General features: G+C 39.7%; 1 protein-coding gene across 3 annotated transcripts in view; it reads right to left on the reverse strand.

Annotated features, from left to right (window-relative positions):
* Positions 1-792: 792 nt before the first annotated feature.
* Positions 793-13762, reverse strand: part of LOC123758249 (signal-induced proliferation-associated 1-like protein 1) — a 45945-nt gene continuing 32975 nt past the window's right edge. For 2 of the 3 annotated variants that reach the window (XM_045742405.2, XM_045742402.2), the window contains exons 19-21: positions 11849-12614; positions 8174-8395; positions 793-7878 (exon numbers count right to left, since the gene is read on the reverse strand). In XM_045742405.2, coding sequence (XP_045598361.2) covers positions 7653-7878; positions 8174-8395; positions 11849-12614 — 1214 coding nt within the window. In that variant the 3' untranslated portion in view covers positions 793-7652. The remainder of the gene's footprint in view (positions 7879-8173; positions 8396-11848; positions 12615-13762) is intronic. The other variant, XM_045742404.2, reaches the window with a different exon arrangement.

Genomic DNA, 13762 nt, shown 5'->3' on the forward strand with positions numbered 1-13762 from the left:
TTGTCAGAATTCTTTAAATATTTCACAATTTATAGGTTGTGTGGGGTCTGTTTGCCAATTCCACATTCCATAACATGGCATTTATTCACATTAAATTCTATGTCATTATCTTATTTTGTCCAGGTCTTCTTGAAGGGCATGACAATCATCTAGGTTTCTTATCTTCCCTATTATCTTGGCGTCATCAGCAAACATGTTTATATAATTCTGTATTCCATTTGGTAGATCGTTTGTAGACAATGAACATCACCGGTACAAGAACAACCCTGTGGTGCTCCACTTGTGACATTCCTCCAATCCATACATTGCCTCTGATTACGGCCCTCATTTTTCTATACCTCAAATGTTCGTTTCCAGAACTGTGGAACTGTCAAGCCTTTTTTAGGTTCAGATAGATGCAGTCAACCTAACCATCCCTTTCCTGTAAAACCTCTGGCTCGATCATAAACCGAGTAAATTTGTTACACAGGTTTTTCCCAGATCAAAAACCATAATGTCCGTCTGTGTCTGATATTATAGTTTTTTCTCCAGGTGTTCTACCCATTTAGTTTTAATTAATTTTCCTATAATGTGTTTCCAATTGTGTACAGAGCTAGAGATTCTCAACTGCATCCTTATCTGAACAATTAAGATGCATGCTTATTGGGTCAACGTTTGGTATTTGCAACATGCAGGGTTATTTATTCAACATGGGTAGACAAATCATTAAATTAGGTGGTATGCATCAACTGCCCTCCAGCTTCAGATACATTAACTTAATTATGAATAAAGGATACAAAATAAATACAGAAATTAACAAACATTCTTTTATTTGTTACAATAGAGGAAAGTAAAAACTGATACAAAAGAAGTAATTAATAATCTTTACATTAATTCTACTGGTTGACAAATAATGTAGCAAATTCTCCCATATGTAAAATGCTATACTGTATGTATGTGCAATAAGCATATACAAATACTACAATTCTTCAAACACATGATACATTTATACATCTGGATAAATGTGTACACATTCATCCATGCATAATGTCATTACTAGTGTCAACACTTGGCCCACATGTTATCAACGGTTACACCTGCAAACTTTTTACAAAAATGGTCCAAATTTACAATATTAAATTAAATTTTTGTACATAATATGGGTAATAAATTTTTCTTCCCAGAGGGTAAAAAAAAAAAAAAATTCTTTGGCTTTAAGTTAACAAGTATAGATGAGGCACTTTGAGTTCTATTTCCAGAATAAAACTTCTGAACACTGGCATAGGCCTTACCCTCCTGCAACCCTGGAAATTTTAATGCACTGGTATGTTAACAAAACTTTATAAAGGACTAGAGTTTAGTAAGGGCAATTGGACAATACCAACTTGGTAACACAAAGCACAATCTTCTAGCTTTAAGTAGGCATAAGTGAAATTTATGGATAGAGAAAAAACAATCTGGTTACAATACACCAGAAAAGGTTTAATAGAAATGCAATTTAAGATGACCAACTCTCAAAGGTATAAAAGAATGCACATCATGCCTGCTATAACAAATGCAGTAGATTTTTTTGTAACAATTATTACATGTAATTGGACCTATAACTTCATGAAGAAAGTGGTCACTATCCTAGTACTGTAGAGAGTAACTGCCCTCATTCCAAAGGAAGATTTCTTCTATTTATACCTGTAGTACAACATAAAATATTTAGATATATCGTATGAAACAGTTGGAGTTTATACATGTCCTGATACCCTAATTCTCTACTGTTCATTCAGTACAGGGGAAATGTTAATTAGCAAACAAATGTTGTAAGTGTTTATGCAGAGAAATGCCAAAGATGAGTAGACTTATCTGCTGATGGGAAGAGCCCTTGCTGGCGAGATGTTATCTTGAATTAGTCTAGTAAACATGGGTTTCTGTGCATTGTTGTAGCACTGTGCTCTCCAACCTTAAGTTTTAACACTTTTATAGCTCACTTAAATAGCATCCAAATGATAATTGATATTCAAATTAAAGAACTTGTTGTCTTCAAGAGATGCCGGTGGTTATACATGCAACATAGACTATGCATAGATTCACATGAACAATGCACATCCTTTATATAACCATCTTCTTGAGGTTAAGATGATTTTGGTGCTTAGCATCCCCGCGGCCCAGTCCTTGACCAGGCCTTTTTGTTACACATCCCCAGGAAGCTGCCCATAGTAGCTGTCTAATTCCCAGGTACCTATTTGCTACCAAGAAACAGGGGCAGCAGGGTGAAAAACTCTGCCCATTTGTTTCTGCCTCCACCTGGGATCGAACTTGGAACCTCAGGACTACGAATCCAAAGCGCTGCCCACTCAGCTGTCAGGGCCCCTTATAAATTTACAATATACTGTACCTAGTACGTATACATTATTTAAAGGTGCATTGCTTTGTGCATTGTTTAACCACTGTCGTCCTCTTTTTAATCTTTTAAAAATCAAATTTGTTCATAAATAGCATAAACAAATATGACTGACATTAAAAACAATTGATAATAAAAATTCCAAAATGGTGATAACACCTTGTTCTGGTAAAATATGACCCGTGTTTATTTGGCACAAAAACTAAGTGACAGTGAAAGTACAGTAATGTGTTCGTAACAAAAAATTGCTTATATCAGACATATTGGGAAAGTAATCTGCCTTGATGTTCCCAAACTATGAATATTTTACAAACTTTTGATAAGTGTGATTCATGATTTCAAATGTAATATGCAGATTACTGGGCTTGATATTTGACACCACACTTTAATATATGAGAGTTCAACAGTACAATATTTAAATTCAAATTGTCCAAATTGTAAGACACCAGCATAGTCATGCACCTTGTCATAAAATATCCTAACTTTCAGGATGATCTCAACTCTTGCCTTTCCCCTGAACAGAGCTACTAGTGAATTTTGATGCATTTGAAGTTGCTTCTTTTATGTATGTGTTCTTGTATTGGCATCCCCAGTGATATTTAGTCCCTTCTGAATATCCTGTGACAGAGGGTGCTAAAGGTCTTCCTGGCTAGGCAACAGCAAAGTATCTTTTTACAAAATTGTGGTTGGAAGCCATAAAGCTTTAAAGCTTTTCAGTATCAATACTTTGAAAATACTAGACAAAATTACTGAGCAGCAACTGCATACGATTAACAATGACTTACCAATCATAGGAATTTAGCCTTTAACCCCTAAATTTCAGCTATCAACAGTGTCGCTCTGCCTATGTGGAGGTGGGGGAGTTGTGTGCACATTAGGAAAATGCCAAGGGGAAGAAAATAGCAACACTATCATTGACTAGCCTTGTACAGGAAAGGGCTGCAATGATTGTGTTAAGAGGAACTGTGTTTGCCATTTCAAATTTGCTTACTGGGTGGAATAGCTATATATTTACACAAAATTAACAACGGCGAGTACAGACGGATCTTGAAAATCCTAGTTATATCGTTCTGGGACCAATTTGCATTTAAAAAAAAATATATAGATTTCCTTAAATTCCCCCCCCCCCCTTTTTTTGGCCATTTAACACACTTGGCAGCACTAAAGTGTAATCATCGTATGTTGATAAGGGTAATGCAGATATATATTGATTTTGGTTATTACCTGGTTTTATACAAATGAAGTAAACATTTTTATAATACATCTACATGGATATGATGAAGTTAACTTAAACATGAAAAATTCTGCTATTACAGTGCATCCTCAATCTAACGAATTCCTATGTGGTCTGAATGAATTGATTTCAGTATAAATTACTGCGTAAAACTTTCAGACTTTCGATTAAGTGAGGATTGTCTGTGAAAGGTGTTGCCGAGGGTGAGCATCGGGAGGCGACTGTGTGATCCATGATCCACCTTATCAAGAGTGTAAACTATTGTGCAGTGTTTAGAAGCTTTAATAAAGCTTAAATGATAGCATTTTATAATATAATTTGTAAATTATTATTATATTTAAAAAATATACACAAATGCCAAATGTGAATATTATTATGCTGCTAGGATTTAATTAATCCTGAATTAATGTTCATTACCAAATAAAATAAAGTTCAAATATTAATAAAATAAATAACTAACAAAAATGCTAAAATATGACAGACTATTATGCAAGTGTTATTGTCAACTAATCATACAGTAAATCAACAGATTTGTGTAATATTGGTGTACATAATACATTGTAGGCCTACAGAGAGTACTCACTGTTTCTGTCAATTATATTATTCCACACTGTGTACGCTAAAGTAAAACGGCAAACAAACCACACTAGATGATCATCCCAGCTTTCTCTTCTACACGGCATGTTGGTATATTGTGTTGCAAGTGTTTACGGGGCCAAATGAGTCCCTCTCCTCATGTCACACACAAAGGGATTAAAGTGCACTGCCCCCTCAATGAAAAGTAAGTAATTACCAAAAGACGGCTCCAAGCTGTCCCTCTATGAAAAGTTCACTTACTAATTTGGGCGAGATAGCCTTATTCTATGGCCTTGCTCCAGATATTACACCTCAAATAAATTTTTTAATGGGGGCTACATAAAAGACAGTGTATGCAACAAAAGTTAATATTACAATTAAACTACTGGACTGAAGAAACAATCCCATAATGCAGGACATGTTTTCTAATTTTTGGAACAATCATTTATTGCTTTTATGGTCTGGGTGCTATTAACACTTTCGCGCTATCTGGACGCGCCGGCGCGTTCGGTTTCGTCTAACGTAAACGCATAGTGGACATAAAGTTATGTCAACTTTTAAAATATTTGTATAAAATTCAATTTTAATCCGATTTCATTGGGGTTTGTTTCAAACGACGCGCCATGAAGTTCTCTTTCTCACCACTGGGCCGCCTAGCGCGTCGGCCTACCCGGTCACGTGACGGGCCCATTGTTTTCGTGACACGTGTCGTGAGTCGATCACGCTCCCCTCACGCGCCAAACTCTAGCATTTTTGCCCGTTTCCGTGTGGATTATACCCAATTACTTCATCAAAAATGGATCAAGGTCAAGGCCCAAGCACTTCTACGCCCATGGAAGCCTCCAGGTCATCGAGAGTGGACAAAATAACCCAAATTTTTAAGAAGTGGAGCGGAGTGAAGCTCACACCAACAAAAATTCCAGGCCTTGTGGAGGATTTATCAGAAGCTGAAGGTGATGTAGAGGTATTGGAGGAAGATTTTGGAATCCACAACGATTATAGTGTACCTAGAGCTAGAGGGAATGATACGGCAACGAGTGATGAGGAGTGATCATGAAAGGTGTGGACCACTTCGATCAAATGGTTAAATATTACCATTTTACCAGGAAAACTCACAAGTGGACCAAAAAGATTACCTTTTATTTCCTGCAAATGGCATTGCATAATGCCTATGTTTTGTACAAATACAACACAACTGATCGAAAAAAGCTAACATTGCTACAGTTCCACGAAGTGGCAATCTGGGCCCTATTGCACTGGGACACAGAGGAGTGGCCTAAAACAACATCATCATCTCAACACTTGCGGCACGCTCCAGACATAAATGATGACACAGCTCCTGCCAATGCTGACGCCATGCCAACTCCCGGACCATCTGGTGTGAGGCGGCCTTTGTTCACTACACCACCTCAAGATGAAGCAGACAACGAATCTGAACCCGACATGTCTGCCACACTGCCAGTTGACGAAACTGTTTTGTCAGATGAATCTGACTCTCCTGCAACTCCTGTTACACCTCCAGCGAGAGGACCTGGCCGCCCTATTGTTGATTCAGAAAATCGCATGAACTACAAACTGAAACATGAAATTTACAGACTGCCCAAACGTCTCAAGTGTCATGCATGCGCACGGTCCGGTAAAAGGAAGGACACGAACTATGGATGCAAGACCTGTGGTGTTGCACTCTGTGTTGTTCCCTGCTACACCAATTACCACCGGAAACAGGTGTATTGGGTGGTGAAGAAGTAACCACCCGCAACAGCTTCAGTCCACCTACAAACCATCTGTTGAGCAACTTCAGGAATGAAGAACCTGAAGAAGGTGGAGTGAAGAACAAATGCTCAACTTACTGTTCCACAACCAGCCTTCCCTTGGTAAGTACACCTATTTGGTCCAAGTTTGTGTAGTATAATTTAGCTCATAGAACATTCTATTGCGAAAACATTGCCACAAAATGAATGACATACATACAATAATAATATCAGAACAGTGAAATAAGTATAAACTTTCAAAGCAACGTTTCGCGCCTGTGTCGTCCGGTCACCCTTACCAGGTAACAGTGCGCCCACTTCCCACACTCTTGCGGGTGGGCCGGGACCATTATTCTACGATTATATTCATATCACCGTGTTGGGAATTTTATTGGGAGTCCATTGATACCAAAATTAAGGCAGTAGGACAATTGTAGAGGTGATAATAATCCCAAGAGTAAAAACATTTTGTTGCTGTTGATCGCTCACGGCGACTCATCTTCGTAGTTATTTATTTCATGCTGGTATCTCTATAGCTTTCGTGACTTTTTTTACTAATGTTCTTCTAGAGAATTTTATTGCGAACACGTTGATACCAAAATGAAATACGTAGCATGAAAACTAAGGTCAGAAAAGTAAAAAGAGTATACACATTTTTGTTTTTACGCTTAAGCAATAAAAACGCCGCGCGCACATACGGTTGGCTGAGTGACCTTCGCCGAGAGCGCGAAAGTGTTAATAGGCTCACATGGAAGTTTACTAAATTCTGGTTTGCCTGATGTATTGACTGAACTGTAGTAGTTTATTCAATCAAAACAAAAAGTCTAGATTTGCGTTATTAAATTATCCACTGTTTTAAGATAACTACAATAAAGAATTTATTAAGGCTTATAGTGGGGTGAATCATTTGTAAACACCCTGTGTATTCAAATTTGATATTAATAAAAAAAAAAAGAGGGATCTTTTATTTGTAACTGAGAAAAATGCCAGGAACGAACCCCTCTCTCATCATTGTGAAACTCTGAACACGGATCTACAAGAGCAACACGGACCCCAAAGTAAAAAAAATTAAGAACAGAATTTATGCATGTACATGAAAACACAAAATTAGAAAGAAGTAGATGCTGAACTCGGTATATCATCTGGACACTGTCAATATTACTGTACTCAATTACAAAAACACAGAGTCTACTATCACCTACAATTTCCGGTAAAAAAATAAATTCACACTACTATGAACAAGAGTACTTTCCTTTTTCAAAAAGAGTAATTTTTCAGTAAAACAGTCTCCTCAATAGCAGCACTTTCTCTACATTTTCTAAGGGTAGGAAAATTGGTTTGTCCGAAAATATAAGTCAATATACCGTAAATGAGGTCTTGGTTACTCTGGCTGTGCAAGTCTAAGTCATGTGGCATATTGTGGCGGCATCAAACATGGTTTGGCGTATAAATAATTAACATGGCTTTCACTTTGCATTACCTTATTTGTATATCAGATTTTGTGTTAGTATTATGTATCTTGTGTTCAGATGTCTAATGTTAATTCAACTTTGGTCTCAATGTTATTTCCTACAAATGAGGACACTACCTAAACTGGGCCTTTGGAAAACTACTAGCTCAACCATGTCCAATTGGAATCCATAACTTAACTAGCATAATTAATGAAAATGAGAAGGTACACCGAGATGCTGCACAATACTTGAGAAAACATGAAGAAACCTCAAGTTTTGTCAATAGTATTAAAAAACCACTCGGTAAACTGATGTAGCTGTTGTGCTGCTGCTCGACTGTCTTCTTGCAGTTTCCGATTCTCTGTGCGAAGCTGGGTAACTTCGTTCTCCAGCTGTTCCGAGCGCTGTTGTTCGGCTACTAGTCGACATTCAAGCTGAGCCACACGATCTTGGAGAATGGATGCATCTGCACTAGCAATAACATTTTCACCCATTCTGCAAGACAAAAGAAATAGATTTTTTTTAATACAAATAATGTTAAAAGCATTTTAACTAGCAAAATATATTTTCCCATCAATCAAAAATAGATGGCTTATAGAATGAATGCATAGTTTTTAGATGCATGCATTGTCATTTGGAAAAATTGAAGCATGTTGAAACAAAGCAAGTATTCAAGTGTTAGTTCACTGAGAAGCAGCAGAGTATTTGACCCTCATTTTGGTAATTATTCATTACTACAGTATTATGCAATTTCTCACTCGACTAGATTGAGTAAGTATAAAAAACATACCGAGAGGTAGATTGATGAGATGACCAACTGTGTGTAGGTGGTTGTGATGTGTGGGTTTGTGATCCCATTATTTCTCCACTCTTCTGAATAGCCTGTGTTGCTGTATTTACTAAACTCATCCATTCTTGATCCACATCTAACCCACCACTTTGGTCTTGGCCTGCACCCTCCACTGCTGCCTTGTTTTCTCCAGTAGGATCCAGCCACTGGTGGTTCTTGCTGCTAGTAATTACAAAGTACAGTACTAGATTTAGCATCCTAAATAAATAACTTTCCAAACAGAGGTCTTTTTCAATAAACCAGCATTAAATGTAATAAAAAATGCCTCTTTCTAATACAGTTCCAGTTACTCCCTGAAAAACACTTGCTGAAATGGCTCCCCACTACTGGATCACATCAGTTGCACAAGTCCTGTTTGGCCTACCATAGACCAGATCCACAAATAGCCCCCCTAACCAACCCGTAACCAACCAACTTAACAAGAGTTTGATGACGTTAGGAATGCTCAGGAGAACGGGCTGCCCAAACAGAGGAGCAGGAAGCTGAGGATGATTATCATCACCCTCACTGGGGGAAAGTATTCAGAAAGTCAGCAAAGCTTTAAAGACAACTGCAAAGTTCATAAGAAACGAAGCATTGAAAGTCAAAAAAGACCGCAAATGATTCAAGTCAACAATGGGTTCATTTGAAACTAGCTCAAACTTGTTAGTGCCAATGGCTTCCACCAGGTGGTCCCGAGTCGACAGCCAACTCCCAGGTCAGTCCAGAGCTGATGCCAGTCCAGAGAGATGCTATACTGTACCAATGATGATACTTCTCAAGACACTAGTGCTCTCTAGAGTGGAATACCATTACACAATGACAACCCCTTTCAAAGTTGGAAAATTTGCTGACCTGGAGAGCATCAGAGATCCTTTACTGCTAGAATCCACTCGGGAAAACATCTAAACTATTGGGACCTGCTAAAATGCCTAAATCTGTATTCTCTTGAGTGCATGTGGGAGATATACATAATAATTTACACATGGAAAATAGTAGAGGGGCTGGTCCCAAACCTGCACACAGAAATAACACCACATGAGACCAGAAGGCATGGAAGGATGTGCAGAATACCCTCGTTGAAAAGTTGAGGTCCAATAGATACTTTGAGAGAGTACTATCAACATCAGAGGCCCGAGACTGTTCAACACACTTCCACTACACATAAGGGGTATAACTGGCCGAACCCCTCACAGTGTTGAAGAGAAAACTTGATAAGCACCTCCAAAGGATACCTGATCAACCAGGCTGTGAGCAGACGCATCCAACAGCCTGGTTGGCCAGTCCAGCAACGAAGAGGCCCGGTTGAGGACCAGGCAGCAGGAACGCTAAGCCCTGAAATCGAGATAACCTGAAGGTATGCCCAATGAATTGACGAATCTGACAGGGAGGAATGTAGTCGGGGAGCCACGAGGGCTCTACGATAAAGAGGCGTTACATTACATCAATGCTGGTTTTCTGGGAAGACCCCCTTGGTGGCACCCTGAAGCTAACTATCCATAGAGAAAAAGGAAAACAAGGGACTTGCTAAGGAGGAGATACAGCAGGTACTAGATCAAAGAAGAGACTGGGCTGGGAAAACCTCTCCCAGTGCCTCACAAGACCATCTGGGACCAGCAACATCGATCAAATACTGGGCCGCCAAGACCCTGTTAGACTCGGGTTAGGTTAGGTTAGACCCCTGTTCTTCGCTTGTAGAGAGATGCCGTTCTCATTCCAGTTTGCATCTTTTTCTTTTTCTCCTTTGTGGTATGTGACTTGCATATATTTCTAGTGCTACAGAGCCAATTTTCTCAAAGTACTAGTTCCTATTTGCATTATCTAGCTGTGTTTCCCAGCATATTTTTGCGAGGTCTTTGTTTATTCCTAGGTGATCCATGTGTTATTACAATTGAACTTACTGAATTCTCCTCCTCTTGGATTTGAGATTGGCTGCAAGTCCATTTGCCATGCTTGTCTGAACTTCAATTAGGTTGTGTTCCGAGTAACATGTGTAATCGTCATGTCCCTAATCAGTTCGTCATTGTTTGTAAAACTAGGATTTAGGGCATTTTCTTATCTAGTTGGTTCTACAATTTGCTGGTTTAAGGCAAATACATCACACATCTATCACAAAGGTCCACGACTCTTCAATACCCTCCCATCAAGGATTAGACATATTGCCAAAACAAAGGTGGTAAAGGTCCAACTTAGCCCAGGAAGAGTTCACTAACATCAATTCCGAGTCCATAAACATCATAGGAGCTAACTATGGGACATCCAAATGTATACCACACTGCAAACCCCAAATAAAAAAAAAAAAAACTCACTTTTAAAGCAACAGCTGCCTGGCAAGCTTCATAATGAGAAGCAGGCTCAGATAGAACGAACATCCAATGCATACATGTGTGGTAGGATGGCCCTACAAGCAGCATGGCATTGAATGATTGTCAGCCAATAGGACCACTGTATTTAGTGTGGACTTGAAGGGTCTATTCATAATGAGCTACACCACAGACTTGCAGAGGAATTACCAGGGCCTACAGCAGAACACCTAGGCACTAGGAACACTCGCTGAAGGCAGCCTCAAACAACCAACTATGAAGAGTGTCCAAGGTGTGCTATATGAAAAGTGTGCATACAAGTTAACACACCACACAACCAAATAGGCACTAGGAACACTCGCTGAAGGCAGCCTCAAACAACCGACTACGAAGGGTGTCCAAGGTGTGCTGTATGAAAAGTGTGCATACAAGTTAACACACCACACAACCAAATAGGATGCTCACAGCCTAGGACCTAGCAGAGGAGTCAATGACCCATTCACTGTCCAGGGCAAGGCTTCTTACCTTGGTTAGGCCTCTCAGGGATGAACTTGTGTACACACCAGAGAAGTAAATGTGAGTGCAGTGGTAATGCCAGACAAGCACAGAAAAGGGTCACCCTAAGCACATGCAGCTCAAAGCATAAAATCTGTCAGGTCCATGCAAGACTGACAAAGTAAAAACACACACAAGAAGCAAATACTAAAATAAAATAAAAATACAAAAAGCAAATGGCCCTAGCAGGACAATGTCTAAAGGATGACCAGCACTTGGCTGAAAAGCAGTGGGACCCAACTGTGACAGTTGTACCCGAGGTAAGTAACTTACCCTAGTAAGTTAGTCAATGTTAGCAACAGGACTGAGCTGGCTGCTGCCAGGGGCTCTGGGCCACCTGATGGCACTCATCGCTACCATTAGGTTTCAGCTAGTTTCAAGTGAACCAATTGTTGTAACTGAATCGTTTGAAGTGTTGTTTGGTTTTGATGTTTCATTTCTTGTGAATCTGCAGTTATCTGTAAAGTTTTGCCGACTTTCTGGATGCTTTTCCAGTGAGGAGGAGGATGATCATGATCATCTGTTTCTGTGCTTCTAAAGGAAGTCAGGTTCTGGCTTCCTTCAGAGGCAATGTCTCGTAGGGGAAACAGGACTGCTGCAACTGATGCAACCCAGTAGTGGAGCTATTTCAGTGAAATATCAGGGAACCACCAAAGGGTTCCACAAAGAAAACAATAACTCAAACAGTTTGAACGAGGAAATGTTTATATAAATAAGCTCAACTATGTCAACAATATATTACATGTTACGGTATGACCTAAACAGATTCAGCACTCACCTTTCCCGGACAGATACACTTTTCGCTTTATTTGGAGGGTGCATCTGGCCTCCAATATTCAGATCTGGACATGACACTGGTGTCTGATCAACTCTTTGGTCACTAGTTGTGGCTGGACTAGATGTGGATGAATTTGATATGACAGTTGCTGGTCGAGCAGTCAAAACCACTACTTCTGCCACCTCAGTTTGTAATGGGACATTTTGGTTGTTATCTGGGGAAATCTGCTCTTGAGTTGATACCGAGATAACAGATGAATGTTGGAGACTTGAAGCAACAGGAAACGTACGATAACTGATTCCGGAACCTTGAGCCTGAATCAAAGATGGCTTGGGAGGATTAACAATAAGTACTTGGGAAAGGTTGGGTCTTTCTCTGTTGGCTTTGACTCCACTAGATTTTACTGAAGAACGGTCTAAGGAACTGTTGTTACTCTGGCTACCCTGAGATATAGGTGCAATACCAGCAGAAATTCCTAGACTATAAGCCCTGGGGCGTTCTGTATTTTCTTGTGATGCTAATGATTCAGTATCGGAAATATAATCTGGATTGATGAGCCTGAATAACTCTTCTTGCAAGCTTGATGAAACGAGGTTAGCAGAATTCCGCTGGCTGTTTTTTCTTGGAGTGGCAGCTTGTCGCAAGCGAGCTTCAGTGGCTACAGTTCGGGGTGATTGGTTTCTGGATGAGGTTGATGAAGGTGTTGTATTTCCACCTTTCACTTGTCGCTTGGTGTGTGGAGAGCCACTACCGCCAGACAATTCATCTGAAAAAAAAAAAAAAAAAAAAGGCATTGAATGCAATTGAAATGCCATTTTTTGGGCGATCCCTGGAGCTATTGGACTGATGTGTGATATATTAGTCTGGAGCATCAGTCGATTGGAGTTCAGCCTACCGGGGACCGTTTCAGTTTAATTCATTTATTATGCACCCCATACCCATCTTGTGGGCGGTAGTGGAAAGGGTTACAGAGGCACATAATGGGCTTAGGGACTGAACCCCACAATTCATTTAGCTAAGCAAGTTAAAATCTTGGTGAACTATTAACGAAATTCATTACAAGTCGTCACATCAACAATGGGTTTGAGATCAACCATAAGTATAGTTTCCAAATTATGCCACTGACATACGTGGAGAGCTAGTGTCACAATTTATATGCTTGTCCTGCACACCGCCCCCCATCCAGTGGGCAGCGGTGGATAGGTTACCATCACTTAGTTACTACCTACAGTTAGCAAACTGGGGATATTTGGCTAAAATTTCTGGTAGCAGATCATTTTGAATGAAATATTTACACATCGTTGGAACATTGGTTATAGAATTGTTTCTGAATTCACGAATCTTTTCGCACTCCATCACAGTGACGGAGGGTGTGCGAATAATTTTGTTGACACAGTTTACATTTGGTCAGGTCTACATCGGCAGATAAGACTTCCCAGAGATACTTGTAACCGAGTCTAAGCCGAGCAGTAGTAACATCTAGAAGTCTGCTGATTTTATTGGATGAACCATAGATGTGTGGCTCCTCTTGCATGATAGTATGATGATAGATGGAATTACTGGTGTCAATTTCACTTTGCCTCAGATCTACAAGATCTTGTTGAAGTTCTCAGTGTACTGCTGCTCTCAGATTGCTCATTGACAATCCAAGGTTACACGCCTTTAAAGGCAGGCAGGCAGGCAGGCAGATAGAGATAGAGAGAGAGATAGAGAGAGATAGAGAGAGAGATAGAGAGAGATAGAGAGAGAGAGAGAGAGAGAGAGAGATAGATAGAGATAGAGAGAGATAGAGATAGAGATAGAGAGAGATAGAGAGAGATAGATAGAGATAGAGATAGATAGAGATAGATAGAGATAGATAGAGATAGATAGATAGAGATAGATAGGGAGAGATAGATAGAGATAGGGAGAGAT

This window comes from Procambarus clarkii, chromosome 11 (assembly GCF_040958095.1).
Source record: "Procambarus clarkii isolate CNS0578487 chromosome 11, FALCON_Pclarkii_2.0, whole genome shotgun sequence".
Lineage (NCBI taxonomy): Eukaryota > Metazoa > Arthropoda > Malacostraca > Decapoda > Cambaridae > Procambarus > Procambarus clarkii.